At 33.8% G+C, this 25,876-nt stretch overlaps 2 protein-coding genes across 3 annotated transcripts; one reads left to right on the forward strand and one right to left on the reverse strand.

Annotated features, from left to right (window-relative positions):
- Positions 1 to 14,385: 14,385 nt before the first annotated feature.
- LOC105840254 (bombyxin B-5) lies at positions 14,386 to 21,265 on the forward strand. 2 transcript variants are annotated; one of them, XM_012687137.3, is made up of 3 exons: positions 14,386 to 15,226; positions 16,806 to 17,061; positions 20,131 to 21,265. In XM_012687137.3, exons 1-3 carry the CDS (start codon positions 14,880 to 14,882, stop codon positions 20,218 to 20,220), a joined length of 693 nt encoding a protein of 230 aa, XP_012542591.1. In that variant the 5' UTR covers positions 14,386 to 14,879; the 3' UTR covers positions 20,221 to 21,265. The 2 variants fall into 2 exon arrangements, with proteins under 2 accessions (XP_012542591.1, XP_028046271.1); XM_028190470.2 differs by having other exon boundaries at positions 14,452 to 15,226; positions 16,806 to 16,906.
- Positions 21,262 to 24,566, reverse strand: LOC105840252. The gene is made up of 3 exons (XM_012687136.3): positions 24,289 to 24,566; positions 23,295 to 23,548; positions 21,262 to 22,755 (listed from the first exon to the last, which is right to left on the reverse strand). The coding sequence occupies exons 1-3, from the start codon at positions 24,503 to 24,505 to the stop codon at positions 22,555 to 22,557; spliced, it is 672 nt and encodes a 223-aa protein (XP_012542590.1). The 5' UTR covers positions 24,506 to 24,566; the 3' UTR covers positions 21,262 to 22,554.
- Positions 24,567 to 25,876: the final 1,310 nt, after the last annotated feature.

The raw sequence follows: 25,876 nt of genomic DNA on the forward strand, positions 1-25,876 counted from the left end.
TTCTGTGTAACAAAGGTTGTGCTTTTCACGAGAAAACGAAAGAAAATGTTCAGACATGCGAGAATCTAATTACAGTTGAAATTCTTCAGTTCTTTGAATGGCAATGCACGAATAATAAATTAGAATAATTTTATATAATTATTAGAGACAATTAGGATATAAAAGGGATAAAAAGAATAATTAGATAAAGACGGGAAGCGCGATTAAAATAATATGTCTAAAAACGATATTCTTGTAATTTAATACATTCATTTAAGAATTTTCAGTAAGGAGACTGATTTATCTAAACGTTTTGAATCTCTTCCTGTTTATCTACAAGCGCTGTTATAACGGAAATGTGAATCGCTGTCGTCTTTTCTAATCAGTATCTTTTACAATCAGGTTTGATTCAAAACGACAAATTAGTGCAGAGTTAATAAATTTCTATTTAAAATGTTGAGATCGCGCTACAAGTATCTAAAAATGCAAAATTCTATATTATTTCTCGGAATATACGCTCTTCTCTGTGACCTGACACAATTTTTCCCGTTATAAAAAGATCATTGGTGGCAGCATTATACAAGAAAATTTATCCAAGTGTAGCCTGGGTTTCCATTAATACACGACCGGTTCGCCGAGAACTTAACGTTTGATCGAGAATAATTGCTATAATAATGATTTCGACCCCAATTATAAATTAAAGATAAGAAAGATTGGGGGTATACAGTTGTATCTAATTGTGTGAAGTAAAAGATGTTTAATTACGGGTAAAGATGTTACGTAGACTATATCAATTTTTTTCACACACATTACACGCGTTTTAATTAATTTCCGCGGCGAGTTAGCTCTCGATAAATATATTTAAATACTTAAGTACATGACTTTCATTTATTTCTTGTTTCGCGATGAGCCCAGCGAGTACGATTAATAAGAATACTTAAGCTATTGCTGGCGCCAATACGATAAGAAAAAGAAATGGAGAAAAAATTCTGTTGCTTCCTCTTGGTTGTACGAGAGCCAGGTCGGCCAGTGAACTTGGACCCTACGACGCGTAAACGAACGAAACAACAGTCTGCTCCCACACGAGACAGTGTCGTTCTTAATTAATCAATACCAGAAAGGAATTTTCCGAGAATGATGTCGCTTATCCTTCTCGTGTTCTCGATCAATAAGAAAGAACTTGGTACACGCATACCAAGCATGTGTCGTTATGGGGCACTAAACCTTTAGGTGGGAGTATCCTTCTGTGGGAAAAGGATAGGATGAAAATTTAGGTTTCTTTCTTTCTGTCTTTTTCTAATGGGCGTGACTTGCGCACCAAATATTAATATTAGTGGCCGCCCCTCAGTAGAGTTTCCCCCCCACTAGTTCACGTCAGAGAGTCCTGAATATTCGGTCTGTTCTTCTCTTTGTGTGGTACACCTCTTACTATCTCATAAGTAGTTTATCTTAATATGTCTATGGAAAAAGTGATAACACTAACGACTCTCTGCCAGACACGGTGCCATGGAAACTAGTAATAGACAATTGACTGAATCATAATCGATTAATTAATTATGATTCGATTAATTGCCCATCACTAAATGGAAAACTTTGAAAACGGATGATCCTATAATATCACGGCGGAAATTTTGCAAACTTTCTCACCATCGACTATTCAGTTTTCTTAAACAACAGAAATCTGATAAAAGATTATAATTTTACAGAGTAAACTAAATAATTGTTAAAAGTCTAAACTTTGCTGAAATAAATTTAATCAAATATATTGTTACTATAATCAATTAATAATATTTGATTATAATTATTTCATCAAAGTTTAATAATTATTTTAGACTTGATTATTATTACTAGACTTATGTTGTAACAAATACTTATTTGTTAATTATTTTCTTAAAGTTTCTCGATTCATTATCTGTGTTGACACCTTTTTTTCCTGCTTTGAAATTATTTCGAAAGTAATCATCGTTGGTCGCAAATATGACTTTATTATAAATTTTATAAACCATAACATTGGTTACTGCACTGATTATATAATACACTACCAATTATGTTATATCATTTCACAAACAACGTTCTCGATTTGCGCAATGCGTTTTTGCAGTTGCAATACTTGAAAATAACGATATCATAAAACCGGCGTGAGAACTCATGAATTTCGCGGCGGTGGCGATTCGCGAGACAGTACCAAGAATCACATCCAGACCATAATCCATTAACGGTCGTTACAAAGATAAATGGGATCTCTCGGGTTGTTTCGCACGCGCCAAACTTGACAAGAGAACACGATTGCCATATACTTTTTTTCCTATTAATCCTTAACCCTTAACCTCCGCATTAAAATTATCTCTCTTGACAACAGCTTAGAAGCTCTTACTTGTCTCGTGACAGATAATATTGACTCTGAATTAGATATGCGCTTTCTGTTTGTCGCGTTTAGCAACAACGAATTGGAGCATCTGAAATAATTAATACAATTCTTTAATACACGTTATATCGACTTTAAAACATTAACATTGGCATCTTATTCAACATATACGTATAAGATGCCTTCTATAAGAAAAAAGACAGATATTATATTATTTAAACAGTATGATAAAAATTTGCATGTTTTGCTTATCCAGTATAAACAATGAAGTTTAAGTTATAAAAACTTAAAAAAGGTGTTAAAACAGAAATAAATAATTTAGATATTAACTTCTTACACTTTCATGCTTTTATCATTTTAAACAATATTTTATAAATTTAAAATGTTTAGAATTAAAATACAAAATAGTTTAAGTCATAAAATTATTTTAGAATTGAAGATGTCAATTCGAAAAATTATGTTTTGTATTCATTAGCATCTTACCTCTAATTGTAAGTATTAGAAGAAATCATATTGCATTTTGTACATGTAATATTAAGTATTCCGGTTAGTTTTGAGAGAAAAATACGTTTATTTTTAGAAAAACGTTAAATTTTTTATTCAAAATACCTTCCATCATACGCTTGCTGTAATTTTTGTCCCACAATAAATGAATTTCGCATGCGATAAAAGAATGTCTTTTGAGGTAATCCGTTCATTGAATCGATTTTTTATTTATTCATATATTTTAAAGTGCGCGCGCTGAGCAAAGTCGTGCTGTATCGATCAAAACAAGTGATAATCTGGAGGAACACAACTGATGAATCGTTGTTATCGACACTTCAATAGTGACACTTCAAACGCAGCCATATCAAATTTGTGATGTTATAAACGAAAAATAATACGTTGACAATTCAATTTTCGCATCCGTGCCATATTATAATTATTCATTATTTTGGCGTCTTGGCCAATTTGTGACGTGCTTATGGAATTCTCAAAATATGGCGAATACTATTAAATTGTAATAACTATTATACACATAAGAGAAATATTTTTTTCTTTATAATAGACAAAAATTGGCTTTGTATTATAATTATTACCGTTATGTATTGATTATCAGAAAAAAAGCATTTGATATTTTAGAAGTGTGTTAAAGTGATCTTATGTGTTACTTTATTTAAAATTATTTTTATTTATAATAAAAATGACACAAATGTAAAAATTGGGTTGTTAATGTGTTTCTCGCTTCTGACGTTACAAATTAAATATGGCTGTCGCGAGGGGCCAGGAGCTTTGAAGAGCGATAACATATCTTTAATTGTCTTTTTAATTGTCAACGTATGTCGAGCATTGTCGTGCAATAAAATTATTTTGTATTTTTTTGAAGTTATTATTGGACGTTTCTGGTTCAAAGCAGATTTGAATCGATTAATTGTTGATAACGCTTGCAATCAGTAGTAACTGTTCGATTCGGTTACAGCAGGTCAACGGCTTTGGTATCTCATCAAATGTACAACGAAATTTTACGTATTTTCATGAAATGTTACGTTTTAGAATCAATGTCAGTGGTTGTTGACATGATTTTTTCCATGATTTTTTTATTTATATCTACGTTTATATCTACGGAGAGAATTTTCTCTTATTTATCCTCAAAATCTGGTAATTGTGGAATAATGTGTAACTTCGAGGAATTTTACTATACTGTTTAGTACAATTTACTAAAAATAGTAAAATTTACTATACTTTCAGCAAAATTTACTAAAAATATAGTAAATTTTACTAAAAAGTATATTACATTATCCCACATTATCCCACAATTATTAAATTTTGAGGGTAAATTTTAAAAGAAAATTCTCTTTGTGTAGAATTATTATAGTAGAACCATTTTTTATTGCCCAATTGAAACATAGTTTAAAATTGTACAACAATTATCTAAAAATAAATTACAGAGCTTAGCTATCAAGTTATCAAATAAAGAGCATATTTTACGGCTTACCTTTTTGTATTTTGAAATCTTTGCCATCCTTTGTTAGTATCGAAATTCATCTTTATAACCATAGCTTTTTTCTTAGTCTAGTGCGTATATTTTTGTGCCATTAGAATAATTATAAACGTCTGATTTAAGAAGACTATAATCAATATAGCTTCTTTCTTTAACATTTTCTCCCGACTTATATTATTTTTAATTTGTTCTTTTTTTTACGTAATAGAATTCTCTTTCTTTAGAATTTTTTTGTTCTAAGAATTGTCTCTCATGCTGCTATAAATGATGGTCTATTTATTAAAGAGGTCAGACCGATGTAATCGGTCGAAAAAATAGACAAGTTTTAAACATGGATTGCGAAGAAATAAAAAAGCTTCAAACTTGTAATTTAGCACTTTATTTAAATTCGACGAAAATATAAAATATGCAAAAGGTAAAATAATATTTTTAGTACTATTTGTTAGAATGTTATATAAAAAGTTTTTTTTGTATCGGTTACTTGTGTTAATTCCACTATCTTAGATCGTCTAAAACAAAACAATATTACTAAAGTGTATACTAAAGTGTTATACTCTCTAAACGTTAACCGTGTTTTTTCCAAATTTGTTGAAATTTAACTGAAAAAAAAAAAGTTTTTAAACTTTTTTATCTTTGGCACAAAAATGGTTAATTTGTTAATATTTTGCAAATTAAACAATGATATTGTAAAGATTCTCAATCAATGCTTAGAAAATACACTTTAATAATGTTATCTCTTTTTTGTTTCACAGGCGATTCAATATAGCGGAATCATTGACACTATTCACACAGCACCAAGTCGACTGTTAGTTGACCAGCAATCAGCAGAAATTGTCAAAGTCAGACTTGTAGTCGACTAATATTCGATAAATGTCTTAATTATAATTGACTACAATCTATCTAATAATTCAACTTAGAAGTCGACTTTATAGCGACAAAATTTTCAGCCAATGTTATATGGCAACTTTTTGCTTTGTCGAAAGATGATTTTAAATTTCTTGCAAATAGACCAATTACAATCGACAATTACGGTATGTAAAGTTGAAAAAAAATCATCGTACAAAAAGTGGACTAAATAGTTTTGAAAAATTAACTTAAAAAGTGTTGCCTTAAAAAGCTTTAAGTTTACAAATAATTACTTGTGGTGAGTGAACAGAGGAAAAATTGATTTTTTATAACACTTAAAATTTAATAAATGGTAAAAATATTATTATCCTACCTTTTATTTTACATATTTATACCTTTATGATGTATTTGAATAACGCCGAGCGCCAAATCTACAGCTGTTCCTCGTCTGATTCCTTTAATTGATGAAGTTAGGGACGAAATTCACGTCTTAATTTCGTATCGATCAAGTTAATACGGCGCGGAAGAAGAGTGTGCCTCTCCGTCCTCTCTCGTAGATAAAGATCAACGCGGTGTGCAGCGAGTAATTGAAAGATAGATGTAACCGATTGAATCATCTGTGCGATAAGTATCATTGCTTCAAATATAACCGCTCGTTTCTTACCGTTCGCATTCGTTGATTCACTCGTTGTAGCAGCATCTCGACCGCGCTCGAATGTAGTACATTGGCTTTGCCGATCTAATCGGCCAATTATCTCGAAAACTTATATGTGTGACCGTTGTGCGACAATAAGACATAAGAAATGATATTTTCCACAATGTCCCCGAATGATTAGAGACGCTATTTACTAGAGAATCACGCGCTTCCCAACTTGTTGCCAATTTATCATATATTTATAAGAAAGAGGGGAAAGAGAACGAGAAAGAGTGTGTGTGCCCAAATTTCAACAAGTCATCCAAGGCGAAACTAAATAAGAGAAAGAGGAAAATAGAAACAAGCAATGATAAATCTTTGGTGTCAAGCCCAATGAATTTCATTTACTCTACTAAAATTGGACATTTGCCCTCGAGACAATTAATCTTGCTATTATCAATAGTGCCGCGATACTCCCCCGCAAACGATTCGCTACCCACCGAAGGCAGGCGAGCTATGTCAAAGTGCAGGCCATCATGTTCGCGCACGTGATAGCAAATCAGATCTAGATTCGGCGCAGCTGCACGGCCGAGTTTCTCCGCACCGTGCGGTGGAAAAAATCGCCCGGCAGGAAAACAGCCCGATAGGGAATGATCGACGTGTGGCCGATATGTGGGGGTTCGCGCTCGAACTTAACCCCGATTGTGAATAGCGCTCCTCGTGCCGGTCTAGCCGCTATTATCGGGACGAAGCCTAAATCTGAAGGCAAACGTCGGCTTGCGATTTTTTGCCGACATCGGCACGACGACGCCGCGCCTCGTGTTGTTCATCGCGTGCATCTGTCGTCGCTTCCCGCGCACGTACGTACGCGTCAACGGAGGCACATTTCGCCGTAAAACCGTCGCGTTGAAACTTAACGATCGCCTTTACACGCATCACCCATCTTTTGATCCGCAATTAGCCGCAGAGGGACGTGCATTACGCGAGGATGGCGAATAGCCCGTGCTATTTTCAAGCTCTCGCTTTCACGCGCCGCGTGAATTTTTTCGCGGATCCTCTCTTCCGGGCGGGACTTAATTCGCGGAAATGTTAGTCGGCTAGACGAAAACTGATCCTTTCCAGATGAGTCCTCGTTTCGGAGTGATCGGTGGGATTTCTAGAATCGAGGTTACGAGCCAGGAACGGGACACTCGCCGTTACACGGAGAGAATTTTCATTTAGAATTTATCCTCAAAATTATGGTAGGACAACATGACTCGAAGAATTTCATTATAATTTTTGTAAAATTAAAAACAAATTATTCTATATTATAATTGATTTATTTATTTAACTTTTTTAACTTCAAATTTTACTAAAATTACGGTAACCCAACAAATACCAACTAAATTTATATAATTGTTATATAACAATTATATCATTTATAACACTTATATTATTAAGTAGAAAATTATAACTAACAGATATATAACAGTTATATAACTGTAGTTGACGTTTGCTGGGAAAATTTTCCAAGTCTGAGAAAAAATTCTTTCCGGGTCTCGACGGTGTCAAACCGTCCGTTTACCTTTCCGCATTGCACTGGCGACTGTGAATATTCCGCATTGTTAAGTTTTATCAGACGAGAAAAATAAAAGAGCCGGTATTATTACGTGATTTATCGCGGTGGTATCACACCGGTGTTTTCTCGTTTTCGCGAGAAAACATCAGCGGGATTGATGAGATGCCACATCGTGAGATGTCGATAATGCGCGAAAAAACGCGGAGAAGCTCCGATTCTACATTATTGCCATATTGTTGCTCGTGACGATATCTCGCCGTTAATAATAGACGGCTGATGCCCGTTCCATAATACGCTTATTTTCCACTGCGATTGTTACTTATCGAATTGTTTTTCCTTGCGGTTGCGGCGCCGGCCGGGAAACTTGGCATTTTCATCCCTCTTCCGACATAATAATAATAATAATCGCGGCGAGGCGCGCCAATTAGCCGCTCAAGACCTCGGTGTCGTGCTCCTTTAATTATTTAATTATTTTTTCTTCGGAATCACTCAATTAATTGGCGCTTACGTGTCACGTCTGGATACACTCGTTTTCCAGCAATGTAAACATTTTTGTCTTTCCTTGCGCTCGTTTTGTAAAATTGTAAAAGCTTACACCGCAAATTACGGAGGAATTGCAGCAATGATAAACAACCGGCTGAAATTTGTTGATCTTAATTTCTAAAATGGGCACAGGTAAAATTTGTATACTTGTTGCTGTACAAATTTATATCTGATTTTAAAAAATACTATATACGTTTTCACTGCTGTACGAATACATTTGAGAGCTCAACGAAATATGACACTGAAATTTTTTTATTCTTTATTGTCAACGGATAAATCAATTATTCGTGTTTCTTTTCCTCATCGCCTGTATCGTTACCCTTTCTGACTCCCGATTCACACGCGCCGATAATTCGCTTTAAAAAAATATTTGTACGTAGTATTTATTCATTCCGAAGTGCGAAGTACAATTCATGCTTCTCGGCCTCAGCAATTGTGCGCGATTACCGCAAGGCAATTTCCGCTTTTGCGCAGTTAACTAATATTGCATATCGCAATAATAAGCGGTAGGATTAATGGATCTGCGAAGAGATAGTTAAAATCGGAAAATGGAAAACGCAGTGCGCCTTGTCGCACACGGCGTGACAGAGATTGCGATAGGGAACGAGATCACGAAGCTCGCGAGTGACACGATAATTGTAATTTGACGTTACCAGGAACGCCAGGTTTCTGTAATCGCGGCTGGCTATTTTTGGCTTGTGGCGGATCATCGCCGGAGTCGCGCATAATTGAGAATTGAGAATGATACATACATTACTTTCCATGCAATTTCTCATTTATCAGTTTAGAACATATTGATTTATGAATAAATTTCTATTTATTTAATAAATTAAATTTATAAAAAAATGTTACGACAAAGCATAATATTGTTAGATATTGCCCATTATTATTCTCCACTTGCAATAGATAAAATAATGCCACGAGTTAATAATACTGGCTTTTCTTGGAAGAAGTGATTCAGTAATTATCTAGCAGAACTTATTTATAAATCAACCCAATAATCGGCGGAAACGTTTGCGACCGTGCGAATGGTCCATTTATCAAAAGAAGTAGATTAGACTTGGAAATTTATAGTATTCCAATTTATTATTATTGCCTGTATCTTTAATACTTAAATGTGCATATGCATTTAAATATTAAAAAATGTAATAATAATTAGATTAAACTTTTCAATTTGATTTTTCTAGTTAAAGTGTCATAAGTTAAATATATAAATACTTAAATTAAAGAAATTTAATCGAGTGAATTTAGTCAAGTTAACAACTTTTCTTCTTGGGGGAGTCGAGAGTTAGCCGATTAATATAATTGCTTTACAAAGAGAGAGAGAGAGAGAGAGAGAGAGAGAGAGAGAGAGAGAGAGAGAGAGAGAGAGAGAGAGAGAGAGAGAGAGAGAGAGAGAGAGAGAGAGAGAGAGAGAGAGAGAGAGAAAGAGAGAAAGATTTAGTTTGATTTAATTAATTTATTAAAAATTGTTGCTAAATTTCAATCTAATTTATTGCCCCGTTATGTATTCACACTTCTCGGAAATGCGTAATTTTACTTGTCCACGTGGCAAATTCTACTTTTTCGCGCGTGAAATCGATTTGTCTTAAGGCTTCTTCTTAAGGCTGTCTCGCGCGCGAGACCAGGATGACCTGACGGGTTAACGACAGTCCACGTGTGGCCACTTGAGACTAGTTTTCCACGAGTTTTCTAAGTGGTGCGATTCACACCTCTCCTTGCGCCATGTGCAGGCGGTTCATTTAGGCTCAATAGAGGCCCATAAGTGCGGCTATTACAACGGCGGGCACTTGGGAATCACGTGCGCGCGTGTACTCGGCCGGTTAAGCGAGTGCATCGCCACGTAGTAGTTTGGAGCACGTGGCGCGGGTGTCCTTGGCATGCGTCGACATCCTCCTGTATCCGCGTGTCACGCGAGAACGTGCGATCCCGGCGAAATTCTTCTTTTCCACTGTGCCGCCGCGATCGCGATCGCTCACGTCTTACACGAGTCCTATTAGAGAGAAAGAGAGATAAGAGAAGAAGAAGAAAAAGAAGAAGAAGAATGAGAGACAAAGGAGGAGGGAAAGACTGTCGCATCAATTACGTACGTTATCCAAGTAACACACAATTATCACGATAAAGTCAAGATGATATCAAATTGAGTCTTGACAATTTCAAATTTTAATCAATATTGCTGACGTTCTATCTTAACTTCATCATAATAATCTTGATTACTTGGAAACCGTTCATGCATGACACAAACAAACTATCCGGCTGCGACTTTACTACCTGGTCAGACATTTGAGATTATTATAAATAGATCTTTGACGATAAGCTGTTTACCTAAAAGTTTCCATACTCAGTGATAATGACGCGCCCGATTATTGAGCGCCTAGTTATTGACTCGTCACAGAAACAGACTTAATCAAAGTGTACAGATAATAATTTTGATTCTCAGCAATTATTTAATATGATTAGTTTTTGCCATTAATTCTTCCGCTGGATATAGAAATAAGAATTAATCATAATAAAAAATTACTGAGCACACTCACTGATCTGCTCTGTCTGCTAAACGTGTGCAATGTATTTTACATAGTACGTAACAGGTTTTTTCAGTATTATCACAGTAATATTGCAATATCTCGGTAATTAAATTCAAGGTGAGGGTTTCTTCTTGTCGGATAATTCAATCAATTGATTTTCGATACACAGTCACTTTAGAGACTCAATCATAAAGAGCTGTTTTGAATTTTTATATGAGATAATGTACTGATATCATTTTTTAAAGAAATGTTGATGATGTCGTCTTAAACAGTTTTATTTTTCAATAAATGCTTATTAAATCTATAAGTGTTTTAGTTTAAATAATTTATTTAGATTTCTCGAAAATTATGGGAGATACGGAAAAACGTTTTAGGCAAGGTTGTATGATTTGGAAAAGGTGACAAATAATGATAAAATTAATAAGAAAAAAAAACAGTTTTTGAAAATCGTGTGTTATTCGTTATTTTTTAAAATAGAATTACATAATTTCTTTTTAGGGAAAAAAGGTAATATTATAATCCCTATATTTATATTTTGTACAATTTGTTACAAGTTTTTGTTTTCTTCATCGAATAATTAGATCAAGTGTAAAATCAGTCTGATTAAAGTTTATTATTAAAAGAAATTCTTAGAACTTGTATTCATCTTTTTCAATAAATTAAGGGAACAAAATTACAAAATCATTTTTAAGATAACAGTAGATCTGTGTGTGTATGTGCTAATAAAATCACCATTAAAATGTGTTCCTGACTTGACTCTAGACACCTATATTTTGGGTCTTACCCTTACGTAAACATCTTACGTAAACACCTATGAGTCTGTTAGACCGAGAACTTCATTGTTTAATAACAATGTTTAGTAACATTGTTAAATAAAAATTTAATAACGAAAATGACAGTTTCCGAAAAACCTTTCGGGCCCCACAAACCTATAGGTGTCTACCCAGGGTTAATATATAGATGATTTAAAAAAAAAAAAACATCTGCTAATATGTGTGTTTATGACAGCAAGTACCTCACGTAAAAGCTCACGTTTAATGATGAGTTGTGTTACTCTTGCCAATCTTTCGTACCTGACCTGTAATACGTAGCACATTTTAAAAGTACGAAATTATTAAAACTAAAAAAATAAAATAAGAGAAAAAATTCTTATCATTAGTACAATACTTGTACATATTTACCTACTTTATTTTTTTATGCAATCACAACTTTTTTTCTATCAGAGAACAAGCTTTTTCATACTCTCTACCCGAGAAAAAATTGATATTAGTATGATCAGATGTAAAAATATATAATTAGATACGAAAAGATCTAATAATATATAATCATATATAATCTAATCCGAAATTTGGCGCAATATGATCATATATAATCATAAAAATGTATAATTAGATATGAAAAGATCTAATAATATATGTTTTTTATATGATTATATATAATAGGTATTATATATAATACATATATTATATAAAATATATATATTATTAGATCTTTTTATATTTAATTATGTATTTTTATGTTTATATATGATCATATCGCGCCAATTTTCGGATTTGATTAAATATGATCATATATTATTAGATCTTTTCATATATCTACGTATGCATATTTACATCTGATCATATTAATGTCCATTTTTTCTCGGGTACATAAAATTCCGTATTCTGTAAATTTAATAAATTTAATACTGCTATTTTTAACCCCTTATTCTTCATAAATTATTAAAAATCAAGTCATTTCTTGAAAGAAGATCTGAAAATAATTTGATGCGAGTGTACTAAAGGAGAGGGCTTAAAAAATTATCATCAATATTGCTCAATCTTTTGAACATTAGTTGTATAAGCAGTAAACGTCACACAGTAGATATCAGCGTTTTACATTTTTTTTACTATCAGTCATTAATCTATTATTATTTCTAGTGTTTTAGTTGTGATAGCTATAAGAGTAAATAATTATATTGCTAAATAAATAATCATGAAGTAAAGGATTTTTATGAAAAGGTATGAAAATAGTACGTTATGTAAAAAGGGCGTAAAGTTGACCTTTGGTGCACGAGTGCGGATGAACGCATTTGCTTACAGCTCGTACTTTACGTCTTTGTTACATAATGTACTATTCTCGATATTAAAAGTGCACGACCAAGACAAAAAATTGACCATGTAGAAAAATAAAGTATATACAAGTATTATACCAGTAACATAAGTTTTTTCTTATTTTGTTGTTTTTTTTTTGTAAGGATTCAATTGGTCCCCGACCTTATTTTTAAAATGTGCCTTGCAGAACAACTATTTCTTTTAATAATTTAAAAATTAAACTTTGAACAAAATTTTGTAAACGGAAAAATCGTCTCAAAATTATGTGAGGAGTATGACATCATTTTAAGGATCAGAGGTCGGTTTAAATTATCCGCTAAAATAGCGTTATGGATTAAGACTCGTTGATGTTAGAGTGCTGTTAACAATAGGACTTACGAATAGAAGAAAAATATCGAGCAGGGAATATATTCATATTCGTCGAGAACTTATCGAAATTGCTAAGATCGATGGAAAGAAACGAGGGTAGCAGGTCGTAAAGAGCGAGTGACCTCTCTATCTGCAAAAAAAAGCGATATATCGGGCTGAGACAAAACAGATCAATTAAAGCCGCTGATAACGGACCACACTTTGTCTTTGATCGGAATCACAGATTCTTCCGTGTTTTTGCCGATTGTTCCGAGTCTAGCCGATCATCGATTATCGCCGGCTCCCCTGTCGGTCTTTGATAAACCATTCAGAGATAGTAGAACGAGCGTTGTCTTCATTGACGCCCAATTGGTAGTTATTCTACTTTCGTTTGGAGCATCTTGTGCCACGCATGTGATTGACAGTGGGGGCTAAACGACATTTAATAGTATGTTCTTGCGATTCGCGAAACGCGATCTATTTACGTGTCACTCGAGACTGAAACGCAACTCGCGGCAGATCAAAATAGTGCTTTTGTTTATTTGTATCCATTGCGTCGGACAAAAAGAGCGATCGTTGCACATTTCCATGAGAAGTGACTGACAGTAATAACAGCTATATATAGACAGATAAGAAAAATGTTTACATTTGTATGTGCATATTTTCATAGGTCTCACTATATGCGGATACATAATTATCTATTTTAAACGGGGCGATCAATTACAACGAGGATTAAAAATAGCCGTTTTAATATGCAATTTTTCTCTCTCTCTTCACTTTGTTCCGCTTTCTCGAATTTGCCGCTACATCGGGCGCAGTCACGGAGCATTAGTTAGTTCCGCGAGATACAATGGTATAATATCGTCTAGCAAGGTCCTGACGCGAGGAGACTGAAACTTCGCTACGGGGGGTATCCGAGGAGAGACATCGTTCTACATCCTCGATAAAAAAGATCGCATTGTTCGAGCAGACGGGGAATGACACCGCACGACGGTGTGTCCGTGTGTCCGCGGCAAATGAATAGCGGCGGAAATAGAGAACAAGTCTGCCTTCGCGAGCCAGACGGCGGGTTGGATCCGGCCGGGCTAAGGCCGACCGGCACAAAAAGGGTGCACCAAGTCCGCCTGACAAAAGAATACATTATGCTATACTTCGGGAATACCGTGGCACTTCTCATGTGGTGCGAGACCGCGCGCGTCGATTCTCGAAGTGACAGACAGCGGAATCGTCGCAATCGGCTCTCTCATCCCGTCCCGTCTGTCTGCCGTCCTTCCGACGGCCTCTCCTCACTCGTTTCTCCGGCTTTCGGTGAGAGATCTAGCGCTCCCCTCTCCCCTCCAGCCCCCCCCCTCCCCCACCACCCTTGTCTCGTCCGTAGTAGCACGAAAAAGCGAATTCGGACGCGTCCGGATCTGGCAATCCCTCTTCTTCTTCTGCACTGGTGTCGCCGATGGGATCCATTTGCCACCGAGCTTCTCTATTTCTCCTTCTCTTCTTCCTCCTTCTTCTCCTTCCACTTCTCCCTCCTTGTTACACCTCTCTCTCCCCCTGATCCCCCTGAAATGTAGAACAAGAACGCGTGGTGAGGCGACCCGGTATCAGTTATATCAAGGAACTCGGTACTAACGGAGGCTCTTTTCAAGGCTTCGGGTCTCGCAGCATTATTTTGCGATCACGAAAGAATCGTAGAAATAGAGGAGAAGAGACCAAGTGTCGCTTCTCGCCAGTAATAAAGTCACTTTTCGAGACCGTCGAGGCCGAAGGAAGTTTTTTTCCTGCAGTCGCGACCGTCGTAGCCGGCAAAATCCGAACAAGCTTATATAAAACTATAATTAAATAAACGACAATCCGGTCGGCGAATGCGAATGCGGAAGATTTGTTCTTGCGGTATCAAGAGGTGCCGGAGAGATATCATTGTGGTATCGAGTCTCCCGGGAGCGTCCGCCGCTTCTTTCACGATTTTCATTGACGATCGTCATCTATCGCGGGAAGAAGAATATTAAGAAGATGATGATGATACGAGGTCGCCGTACGATGACCGGGACGGCGCTTCTGATCGCGCTGATCTCCCTGTCCGCGCTCCACGCTGCCGACGCTCAAGACACCTACAGGAAGTCGCATATTAAGATGCAAAAACTGTGCTCCAGGAAACTGAGCGACGCCCTGTACCTCGTGTGCCGGGAACGCGGCTACAACGAACCGTTCTCGTATAGTAACGAGGATGAGCCGAGAGGAGATCCCGGCCCGGGACTCGTCGACGAGTGCTGTTATCATCAGTGTACCCTCGGAATGCTCGAGGCATACTGCAAGCCCCTACCCGAGGAGAAGCGGGTCGGCTCGAGGGACGACGTCATGTGAGTGGATGTTAGTTCTTTTATGTTCTTGTTATTTGCTCGCACCTTTCTATCTTTCTCTTTCTTTCTCTCTCTCTTTCTAATTTCGCCCCTTTCTTGTTACTAACATCATTATTTTTAATTCTGTGTATTTTCCACACAGAGAGAAAGCTTTTCTTTAGGTTCAATCAACGGTTTTGTTCATCAACTATTCCAAATATATTTCTTCGTTTTTAATAAAGTGTATTAAATCTAAAGAAACTGTGTAGAAAATTTATTAACAAAAAAAATATGTTTTAGAATAATCAAACAAAACTGTTTGTTAAAGCTAAAAAAATCTTTCTCTCTATGCATGTTGTCCTATTTTTTTGTGTTATTTTTGTATTTTATCGTGTTTTTGTCAGTCTTTTGGTGATTACGTATCAGATAATTATTAAATTTAATCTGAGAGAGTTGATTTATAACATTTCTTAAAATATTCTTTTGGACGCACTAACAAATTGGAAACAATTTTCTTTGGAATTCACAAACACATACTCTGCTATGTTTATATAAGTATTTAATTTTGTCGAGAAACGTAATCCGATTTATTTTGCGCTAACAGAACCAGAGAAAGGTCTTGGCTGTCATTCGTAGTCTTACTTATTTAATCAATTAAATCTTAATTGTAAAATGTATTGTAAATGTCCCTTGTACGACTGTCCTCGACAAATGAATTTATTTCGGTTTGCCGCGAGAGACGAATACATAACAATTGCGTGGATAAATATCCGAACGTACTGTAACGCGTAATGTCTTATTATGTAATTATTTATTTATATTGAGTCATTTGTTTGGCTGTCAGCTGATTAGTGGATGATCCGCAATGAGCGTTTAGAGGGAGGTAGGATCAATGTGCATTCTCGAGGAAGTATGTGTACTCTCGAGAGAACGTACGAACCGGAATCAAAGAGAGAAACAGAGAGAGAGAAAGAGAGAGAGAGCGAGAGAAAGCGAGGCTGCCGTGCCGTTATCATTTTCGTGATAATCTTTGTTACCTAAAGGTCATGGTTATGTATGAACTGACGACCTCTCAGGAGGATTAGTCCGAAGTACTAGAATGATTCGCTATCGTGCGTAACATTCTTTCCTCCTCTCTTCCCCTCTCGCGTTTTCGCGGTGGGTTTATCGGGAGCTCGTGCGGCTTGTTTTCTTTTTATTATCCACCTAAAAACGTAATCGGGTCCTCTTACACAAGTGTTTACGGAGTTTTCTTTTTGATCGTACGAACCTGCGCTCTCACTCCCACATATCAGACATGTGACATATTTACTGTCGTATTTTTAACGTCTGCGAGAAGTGTGTTTGTCTCGCTAATTATCGGCATGTACGTTAAACTCGGGTGTAGGGTCGTCGATCCGCGCGGAGATCTCGTAGATCGCGGGAATAATTTCACGAGCGTATAAAAAGAGTGTAATCGATGTAGAACTCAGAATTGGATTGAGAGATAAATTCGAACGTGACGCTCTTTAATTAATATAATATTGGATTTAACCGCCAAAATAGCTTTGCCTGCCTTATGATTTGTTTTATTAACGCACGCTTCTTTTTATGTTTTCAGAGACCAGTCGTATCTAGCGAATCTACCTCATTCCACGACAAAAGATCTGCTGGAGCAGCATCCGCAGGCGGGGATGGACTACGCCGGTGATGCGATAAAACGTAAGGTCGATGATTTGAAAAGGGGACGGCAGAGGGGGAAAAGTGATCGCAATGTTGATGGTGAATGCAAGGGGAAGGCTGATGCAAAAAAGCGACACCGCGGCAGGCATTGCAGATGCCGGCGTCGGCGTCCGGAGTGTCGCCGAGCTGGCAAGGTGCTTTCATGAAACGTCATGTCGTTGTTGCTTGCTTATTGAATGCCTTTGTTTGTAAATGTTTTCACACCGTGAGCTTATTGTGCCCTAATGCCTTTTAAATAGTGCTAACTTGCTTAGTTGAATCTGACATGTATTGAGAGAAAAGTATTTGGTATTTTTAACTATAATTAAGTGTTAAAATAATTATAGAGGAAGAACTTTATTTTTATAGTTATTTCTGCCATAATGTTAATAATAGTAATAATATTAAATTGATAAAAAAAATGGTTGCATTATAATTTACTTATGGTTGGCATTAAAGTAACTATAAATTTATAATTATTCTAATCATAATTATTTCAATTCAAAATTATACTTGCAAAAAAAATTTTTCTTAGTACGATTTAAAGTACAACGTAATAGGCTTTTAATAATTGTTTAATGTTTGCCAAACTTGAATTTGCCGCAAGTAAGAAGAAATATTTTGGAATGCTTGTCTAAAAATTATATCTCGTTACTTATTTTTTAATCGAGACGGCTCTTGAAGGAATCTGGTAAAAATTTTTAATATAAAAACATATATAAATATATATGTATAATTATGTGTATAAAATATCTTCATATATATTTGTACTAAGTTTTTCGTTTTAAAATTTCTGTTTGATGTTAAAAAAATAATAATCATACTAAAAAGACAAAGCTAATTAAAGTAATAATTTCCGCATTGTTTCTGTAACAAAAGTTAAGTATGAAGAAATGAAAAAAAAAAAAAAATCTATGTATAATTTTTATATTTATGATTCAAGGAAAATATGTGTGTGTGTGTGTGTGTGTGTGTGTGTGTGTGTGTGAGAGAGAGAAATTATCCTTTTAATTAGTTATCGTATGTTTGATATGACTGTAATTTTTTAATATCAAACAGAAATTTTAAAACAGAAAAAATCAATATAAACCTATATGGACATATTTTATATGTAATTATATATATTTATTATAAATGTTCTTATATAAAAAATTTTTAGCGGGAAAGATTCGAAGGAAAGTTTTACTTCAATTGGAATCATCTTTATCTAGTTCCAATTCCTGTTATTCCAGATTCGTGTACATATATCTGAAACGCAGTCTCTTCAAAGTTGTAAACACACTTGATATGATTGTGTCCTTGTTTACGGCGCCGTGCACTGCTTTTACTACTGTTTGTTGTACTTCAGTCATAAAATTAATTTACTTTGCATCTAAAAATAATTGTAGATAGGTGCTATCACGCATATGTTTCTTTTAATCTTTCTCTTTTTATTTTGCATGACGTTCAGCTGTTTGTCACCGCAATGAACTCTCAGTGCAGCCTCCGACAGCCATCAACTGCCTTTGCATGTGTTATCTTGTATGAACAAGATAATTCTCACACATTACATAGAGAGAGTTTTCTCTTAGAATTTACTCTACAAATCATAGTAATTATCGATCGAAGAACTTTATTATACTTTTTAGCAATATTTAGTAAACTTTTAGTAAACTGTAACTAAATTTTACTTAAAGTACAGTAATTTTTTATAAAATTTTACTAAAATTTAACCAAAATTAATAAAATTTTATTAAAGGACAATAAAATAAGCCGATTCTGGTTCGGAGTGATAAATAAAAACGAAAGATTTTTTGTAGTTTTTGAACTGCTGAGTTTAACTTTAATCTTCAAAAAATTTAAATTTGTTGGGAAAGTATTAATTAAAATGATATACAGATAAAACTAAATGAAATATATAAGAAACTATTATGAAAACGTAAGGATAACTATAGTATTTATGCCGCAGAAGAAAAAAATAGAAAAAGTCAATTTTCTTACTTTGTTATACATATATTTTGTTATATCATATTGTTATTTTTTTGTTTTTTTGTTAGTCCTTTCGTGATTATGACTTTTTCAGAAGGAATAAGTTTTATATTGAGATAATTCTGAGAGTTTTTAAGATTGCTGATTATAAATCTGAAATCAAAATAGCAGAATTAAAAATGACCGCGCGCGCGCGATCCAATATGACAAACAAAAACAAAAATAAATTTATTCAAATTAGGGTGTAAATTGCTTATTTAGGATTTTTTACATCGCCAAAATCTGAAGTCAAAATAGCAAAATTGAAATGGTTCTATAGTTTTGTTTACTTTGCGACAAATTATCAATTGTCATTTGCATGTTTGTTGTCATTACAGACTAGAAATGCCAGTTCCGGTGCTCGCGAATAGTGTATACAAGCGACACGTATCATCGTCATTATCGATTCATATACTATTTCACCGGGAAACACGCGTGCAACATGTACATATGATCATTTAGTTTACAATGCAGTAGAAGTATTCTGAATATAAAATGTAGTTTACATACAGTTTGCTTACACATACAAACTGTTATATGTACACTGAAAAAAAAATTTATTAGATTGAAATAAATATTTTTTTGGATACATTTTCTAGATTGATAGAAAATGTATAATACATTTTCTAAATTATATAAAATGTCTTATTTAAAATAAATATTACTTATTTTTTTACAAAACTTCTGCTTGGTACTGTTTGAAAAAATATTTATTTCAATCTAATAATTTTTTTTTCTGTGTATTTACTATAATAAAATAATTTTTGGTATTTTTTTACAATTAAACAAAAAGTTAAAGTTTATAATTTGGAATAAGTCAATCACTTTTCAACAAATTATAAGGTTTATTAAAAGATCAGTTTTTCATTAATTTTTAAATAACTACATTTTATTGAAAATATTAAATTTAAAAGTACACTAATTTTTCATATGTAGAAAGTTATGATGAGTTATTTTTTTCGTAAGTGCGTCATTTGTTCTATTGGCCACGAATTAATTAATAGTAACGAAATCATCATGAGTTGAATCAATTTATCAATATTGTAAATATTTTACCCGATTGTTCTTTATTAAATTTGATTAAATGTTATTAAATTCTTGTTTATGTTGTCGTGATTCTATCACGATTTTAAGAGTAAGTTCTGAGAAAAAAATTCTCTCCGTGTATATAATGACTTTTAAACAATCGTAATTCAAGGACTTGTTTATTGTTACAGGTTTCGCGCAACAACGTTAAACCTCTAGACAACAAATTTGTAACGTCGTCGACGACTGACGAACCTACATCGTTTCCCTCCGTATCGTAATGCAAGGCTGCTAAAAACCGATGCAACTGATTGTCGATTGTCGGTATCAGTAATCGGAATTAAAGAAACCTTTTGAGAAGTGGTATTCTTACGGTGAAGTTATTCGTTTGTTCAACGCCGATCTTCTATCCATCACTCTCCATTGACCGTATCATTAATAATAAATAATCGATAAAGTCTGCACACGAATGATCTCTCGTAGAGAAGAAACCAGGAGAGTTCAGAGCAGATAAATCGATTCGCGAAAAGGAATAAATTACGTGGAAGAGATGTTATTTATAAGAAATTCAGCTTCATCACGCACATTAGTGTTAATAAATGATATTGAAGCGACAACGATACAGTAATGAACTGTGTCATCCATTTTACTTATCGTCCATCAATCTTGGACATAGAAGAATTCGCGATCGACGAAGGATGGAGGATTAATCGCTTGGCGGCAATATTGAGGCGAGAACAAATGCTGCTGTTCCATCATCGTTCCAATTTTCCTTCAATATCAAGAATTATGTTATTAAAGTAGTGAATTTTGACAAGAACCACATGAAGGACCGCGGAGTTAAACATTGAATGCAATTGTGATAAATTTGAACGATCGAATCGCGTGATCTCGTAAAAAAAGAAGAAAACTAAAAAGCGAAAGACTCATGTGATTCAATGTAAACGTTTTCAGACGTAGAAAGCAGCTCGATGCGGATAATTGTCGGTGATCTTAGTTCTTATTAACAAAATGATCTCATTAGTATTAGAAATTCTGTTGTAAATTTATGGTTTAAACTTAGGGTTATCTTTGCACCACACATCGACGAACGCGTACTTTACTAGTCCGCTGAACGGACGAGATTTAAATGCGGAATTGTAGTTTTAATTAATGGATGTAGATTTGGAGGATTTAGAGATGGTAGGTAAACACATACATACACACACACACAAAAGTTTTATCACACAATACATAATAGATGACATACACTCTTTTTACCGCCAACTAAAATTTTCAGTTGACATTTGCATTGATGACAGCGACTAATAAACATTTATACGTACTGAATGATGTTTCATTTATTTCGCCCGATTTTGTATAAAAACAAAAACTTGACTAAGAAATAAGATAATAAATTTTATATTATATTTATTATCTTTGTATATATACATATATGTATATATGTGTGTGTGCTCTTCTTCAAGAAACTTCAATTAACTTGAAGTAATTGGATGGAAAGAATTTGCTGAACGATTTTGCTGAAGTATTTGAAGTTTAAATAAAATTAAAGAAATAGACTTGAAAATAAATTTGATGCAACAAACGTAAAAAAATTATTATTATATTTGTATCTAACTCTGTATTTCTAAATTTTTCCTGCAGCAAAATCGGTTTTTTGTGTGCAATTTTTAATTCTTAATATGTTTGCGTGGCAAACAATTTTAGTACATTTTATCATGAATACCACAGTAGGATTTTTATTAAATAAGCATATTTAATGATAAAATAATATGTAATGTAACTAAGATAAGACTACATTCTATAGATAATATATTGAATTCTGCACTTTCCATTTTATATGTTTATTTTATCTAGCTAATTACATTCCAATTATTGTCATTTTAATTTTTATATTAAATGAGATTTTTTCTACAATTTACTCCAACTTAAAAAAGTGAAGAAAAGTCTATGACTTTTTAAATAAAATAATATATTTTTTAACACGGACACTTTTGGGATTAACATCTTTATAATAATAAATAATGAACAAAATAAAAATAAAAATTTACTTAAAAATATTTTTTTGTAATATTAATAAATAGTGACATAGAAGTTCAAAAAGAAATATTTATGATTTAAGTGTATTAACAAGCGACATTGTCACATTTTCACTAATGTCACGTCATTTAAAGAAAATAATATAATTTATAAGCATTTTACACTCTCACACAAGAATAATATTATTTTCTTTTTTTTAATTAAAAAAAGATTTAAAAAATTCACTATTTTTAAGCATAGCTTTTTAAATTCTTATATTCTTGTGTTTGCAATTAAATTTTTTAAACTTTTCTTCTTATTAGTTTTTCAATGTTGATATAATTTTTGGTTTTGACAACTTCAAATAATCAAAACTTTGGAAGGATTTAAAGCTTCGAAACTTCAAAATTAACTTCAAACTCGAAGCTTTGAATATTTGAAGTTGTCAAAAGTAACAATCTTACTATATGCTAATCATAAGCTTATTCTCAAAATTTGATCAACTTCTTATGTTATGTAAGTAAAGGTTGGAGAACCATTCCTTATTAAAATTTCAATAACGTCGATCATATGTAACTGTCGTTGCAGTCAACATGTTAAAACATCTTATTTCCTAGACAAGGTACGTACATCGTTTCCTTAAGACACTTGTCGACATTTTGACAGCACTTCGATGCTGTTTCTAAAAAAACCTTCCAAGCTTCTTCTTTCGGAGCTCTTGGTAGCCTTTCGTAGATATCATTGTACAATTCGTCCAGTTCTTCGTTGTTCAGATAGAGATCAAGATCGTCGTTGGCCTGCCAAACATTATACTAGTCTGATTTTTTCCTGTTGCTTACAGATTTGTCATTAGTCCCGTTTGATTAAACCTGCCATTTTTCTTTTTTGACTTAATTGATTATTTATTAATATACTTCTGCACCAATATTTATTATATTAGATACGTTACGCGATATTGTCGAAATGATTGAGCTGATTAGAGCTCAATCTCTTCATACAAGTTTATCTTGTTTTATTGCGAGTCAGTCGGGACACTATATCATCGGAGGTATTCGCAAACAGCGCAGTTACAGTTACGTACATACATGTTAATCACGCGTGTTAACACATAGATAGAGCAGAACGATGTGTTAAAGCCTTTTTTTAATTGTCGTATGCTGTGTTTATTATTGCCATTACATCATAACTTTCATTTACAAAGGGTGAATCACACGATTGCGAAGCGTTTTAGTCCATAGTGGTACAGCGGCCTGACGGATTGTAATGCTGCTCTTGATGGACCGATCACATTTTGTTTCCCGAATAATAAAACGGATCTCAGTGGCGATTGGCTTACCGGGGCGCTGAAGGGTGAAAAGGTCCCACCGAACGAATAAGGAGATCTGAGATAATATCCTGGCCAAACGAGAGCAGGATTCATTAAGCCCGGGCTGAGATCAAATTCTGTCCCAGAAATCGAGTAAGAACGTGCTTTGGCGGCGCCATTAATAGCCCCTGTGACAATCGGCAGAGCAATACTACTGACTTGTATGGGTGACAGTTGCCTCTTCTGCGGAACAGTATGAGACTCGACTTTCATCTTCGAATAATCTAAAAAAAAAAAAAAAATGGTATTATTAAAATTAGACGTTTGCAGAATCGCTCGCCGCTATCGAGACGCCGCGCTGGCGCCATGAGCCTCCCCTCGGAGAAAAGTCCTTATACCGAGATTTTTATCTCTCGATGTTACGAAATGTCAGGTCGTCGGAAGGTCGCGACACGCTGCATTTTACATCGTAATCTCATCGGAAATGTCTCATTAAATTACTTAATCGTGAATTCTTGATAATAGTATAATTTTAATAATCAATTACTACTTATTTGCAACATGATAACTCAATTTCTATGGACTAAAAACCTATTTGGTTTCAAGAGAAACAAATTTTGATTGAATAGGTAAATTAAATCTCTTGCTTGTGTATAAGCAAACAAATGATTTAGTTGCAACAAAAAAATTTGTTTGGAAAATTTAATGATATTAATATGAAAATTTGAAAATTATTGTGTATGTGTAAATATTTTTATTGGAATCATTAAATAACATAGAATGACATAGAAGTAACGAACGAAATTAAGTAGTTTTTACAATAAAAAAGTTTATAAATTCTTTATACTCTTCAAATTTAGGTTTATCTAATTTTTAATAAATATTTAAAAATTTTATCCTGACAAATCTATTGCATTATGGATTAGTTTTCCATAATTCTTGCTAATTTTTGTCAATATGTGATGACATTATTGCGAAAGGTCTCTATAATTTTCTTAAGGATCTTAAAACCTTATTTGCTTACCAGACTCTTCCTGCCTTTTCGTCCCGTACTTCTCATCGTATTTTTGCAGATCAAATTTCTCCAGACCTCTCTTGGTTCTCTCAGCACCGAGTCTGCATCTCTTCATGTGGATGTCCATCACGATCGTCTTGCATTGTTTACTACCCAACGAGAATTCACATGTAACTGCTAATATTGCCAATATTAGAACAATTCTACACGCTTGATGTAGCTGCATCTTCCTTTACGATACTTTAACCTGCACAAGATTCGAATTACGGTTCGTCGCACTTTTAATAATGTTCTTATCCAAACGTACGTGTCGAAAACACAAACACGGCATGCAATTATACTTGATGCGCTATCAATCAAACAGCACGTGCGTCGTCACGAGAATAATCACATTAATTATATCAATTAATAAAATTTTATCTTTTTTTATACTGCGAGTATGAATATTTATTTGCGATGTAATTTTGTCTGCTGAATATCTATTTTTCAAATTGTCAACTTATGATTTTTACAAAAATGTGTTGTGAAAGAGGCAAGAAATGATGATTTTGATGGTTTTCATGACGTAGCACTGACAGCCAATCTTTTTTTTTCAAAGTTTTATTAAGTATCAACTTTTATCTCAAAATTAATAAAAATTGACTGTTTTAACATAGAATACACGAAAAGATTTAATTTTACTGTTGTATTAAAAAATTTAGTTAAATGAAAAAATAATTTTATATTAAACCATCGAAATAATTATGTAGCAAGCTCAAGTTTGATGATTTTGGTGCAAAAATTCTGCATTTTAGCAATCAGCTTGAGCACCCGAAATTATTATTGTGATATTTTAACATAATTATTTTCAGATCTACGCTACAGCAGAGATATTCTTTTGGTTTATATTTTCATTATTTATCAGATCGAATGATATGATTAAACAATGATTATAAACATTATTTTTGCGAGACAATTATAATGAATGAAAATTTGATGGAAAAGTGAAGAGAATAGATAGAGCGAGAAAAAATACATTGGAATGTACACGTATAACCTTTTTTTTCACAGTAATATTATACATTTTATGTAAATGTATATTTAGTATTATTTAGATAAAATGTATGTATGGCGCATATGTTATATGTTAATTGCAGCAGACTTAACGCGCGCGTTGGTCTCTTTTGGCTCTACCATTATGATTATGCAATAATCTCGTAGGTAATAAACAGTCTTACCTCATTGTCGCGTGGGTATCAATTATACGAGTATACGATTAAGTACTTTGCAAGACGTTGAAACTGTATATTCTTACACTTTAAAAATGACCTGAGAACAGACTTGAAACTCGCTTAACAGTACGTACTTGAAAAGACATGTAATCTCTTGCAGATCTTTTAAACAGCTGATGATGAAACAAATGTTTGTAATACTCGCATATGTAATTTTGTAATTTTTGCAATTGTATTATTTTATTACGAATAACGCGGATGGGTTTGTATTTATGACAACTTTTTTTTTTAATGTCTATATATGTTGTTCAAATTAAAGAAAAGCAAATGCTTAAAGTGTAAAGTGACTAGATGTTTAACATTGGAATATGGGACGTGTCTGTAAA

This window comes from Monomorium pharaonis, chromosome 10 (genome assembly GCF_013373865.1).
Source record: "Monomorium pharaonis isolate MP-MQ-018 chromosome 10, ASM1337386v2, whole genome shotgun sequence".
Lineage (NCBI taxonomy): Eukaryota > Metazoa > Arthropoda > Insecta > Hymenoptera > Formicidae > Monomorium > Monomorium pharaonis.

What these genes read in the sequence shown, in the direction of transcription:
- LOC105840254 (XM_012687137.3), top strand. Translation starts at nt 14,880, where the DNA reads ATGATGATGATACGAGGTCGCCGTACGATGACCGGGACGGCGCTTCTG. An exon ending in GGCTCGAGGGACGACGTCAT is followed by an intron (nt 15,227 to 16,805) that starts GTGAGTGGATGT and finishes TTATGTTTTCAG; the next exon opens with AGACCAGTCGTATCTAGCGA. An exon ending in AGTGTCGCCGAGCTGGCAAG is followed by an intron (nt 17,062 to 20,130) that starts GTGCTTTCATGA and finishes TTATTGTTACAG; the next exon opens with GTTTCGCGCAACAACGTTAA.
- LOC105840252 (XM_012687136.3), bottom strand. Translation starts at nt 24,505, where the DNA reads ATGCAGCTACATCAAGCGTGTAGAATTGTTCTAATATTGGCAATATTA. An exon ending in GAAAAGGCAGGAAGAGTCTG is followed by an intron (nt 23,549 to 24,288) that starts GTAAGCAAATAA and finishes TTTTTTTTTTAG; the next exon opens with ATTATTCGAAGATGAAAGTC. An exon ending in TTTCACCCTTCAGCGCCCCG is followed by an intron (nt 22,756 to 23,294) that starts GTAAGCCAATCG and finishes AATGTTTGGCAG; the next exon opens with GCCAACGACGATCTTGATCT.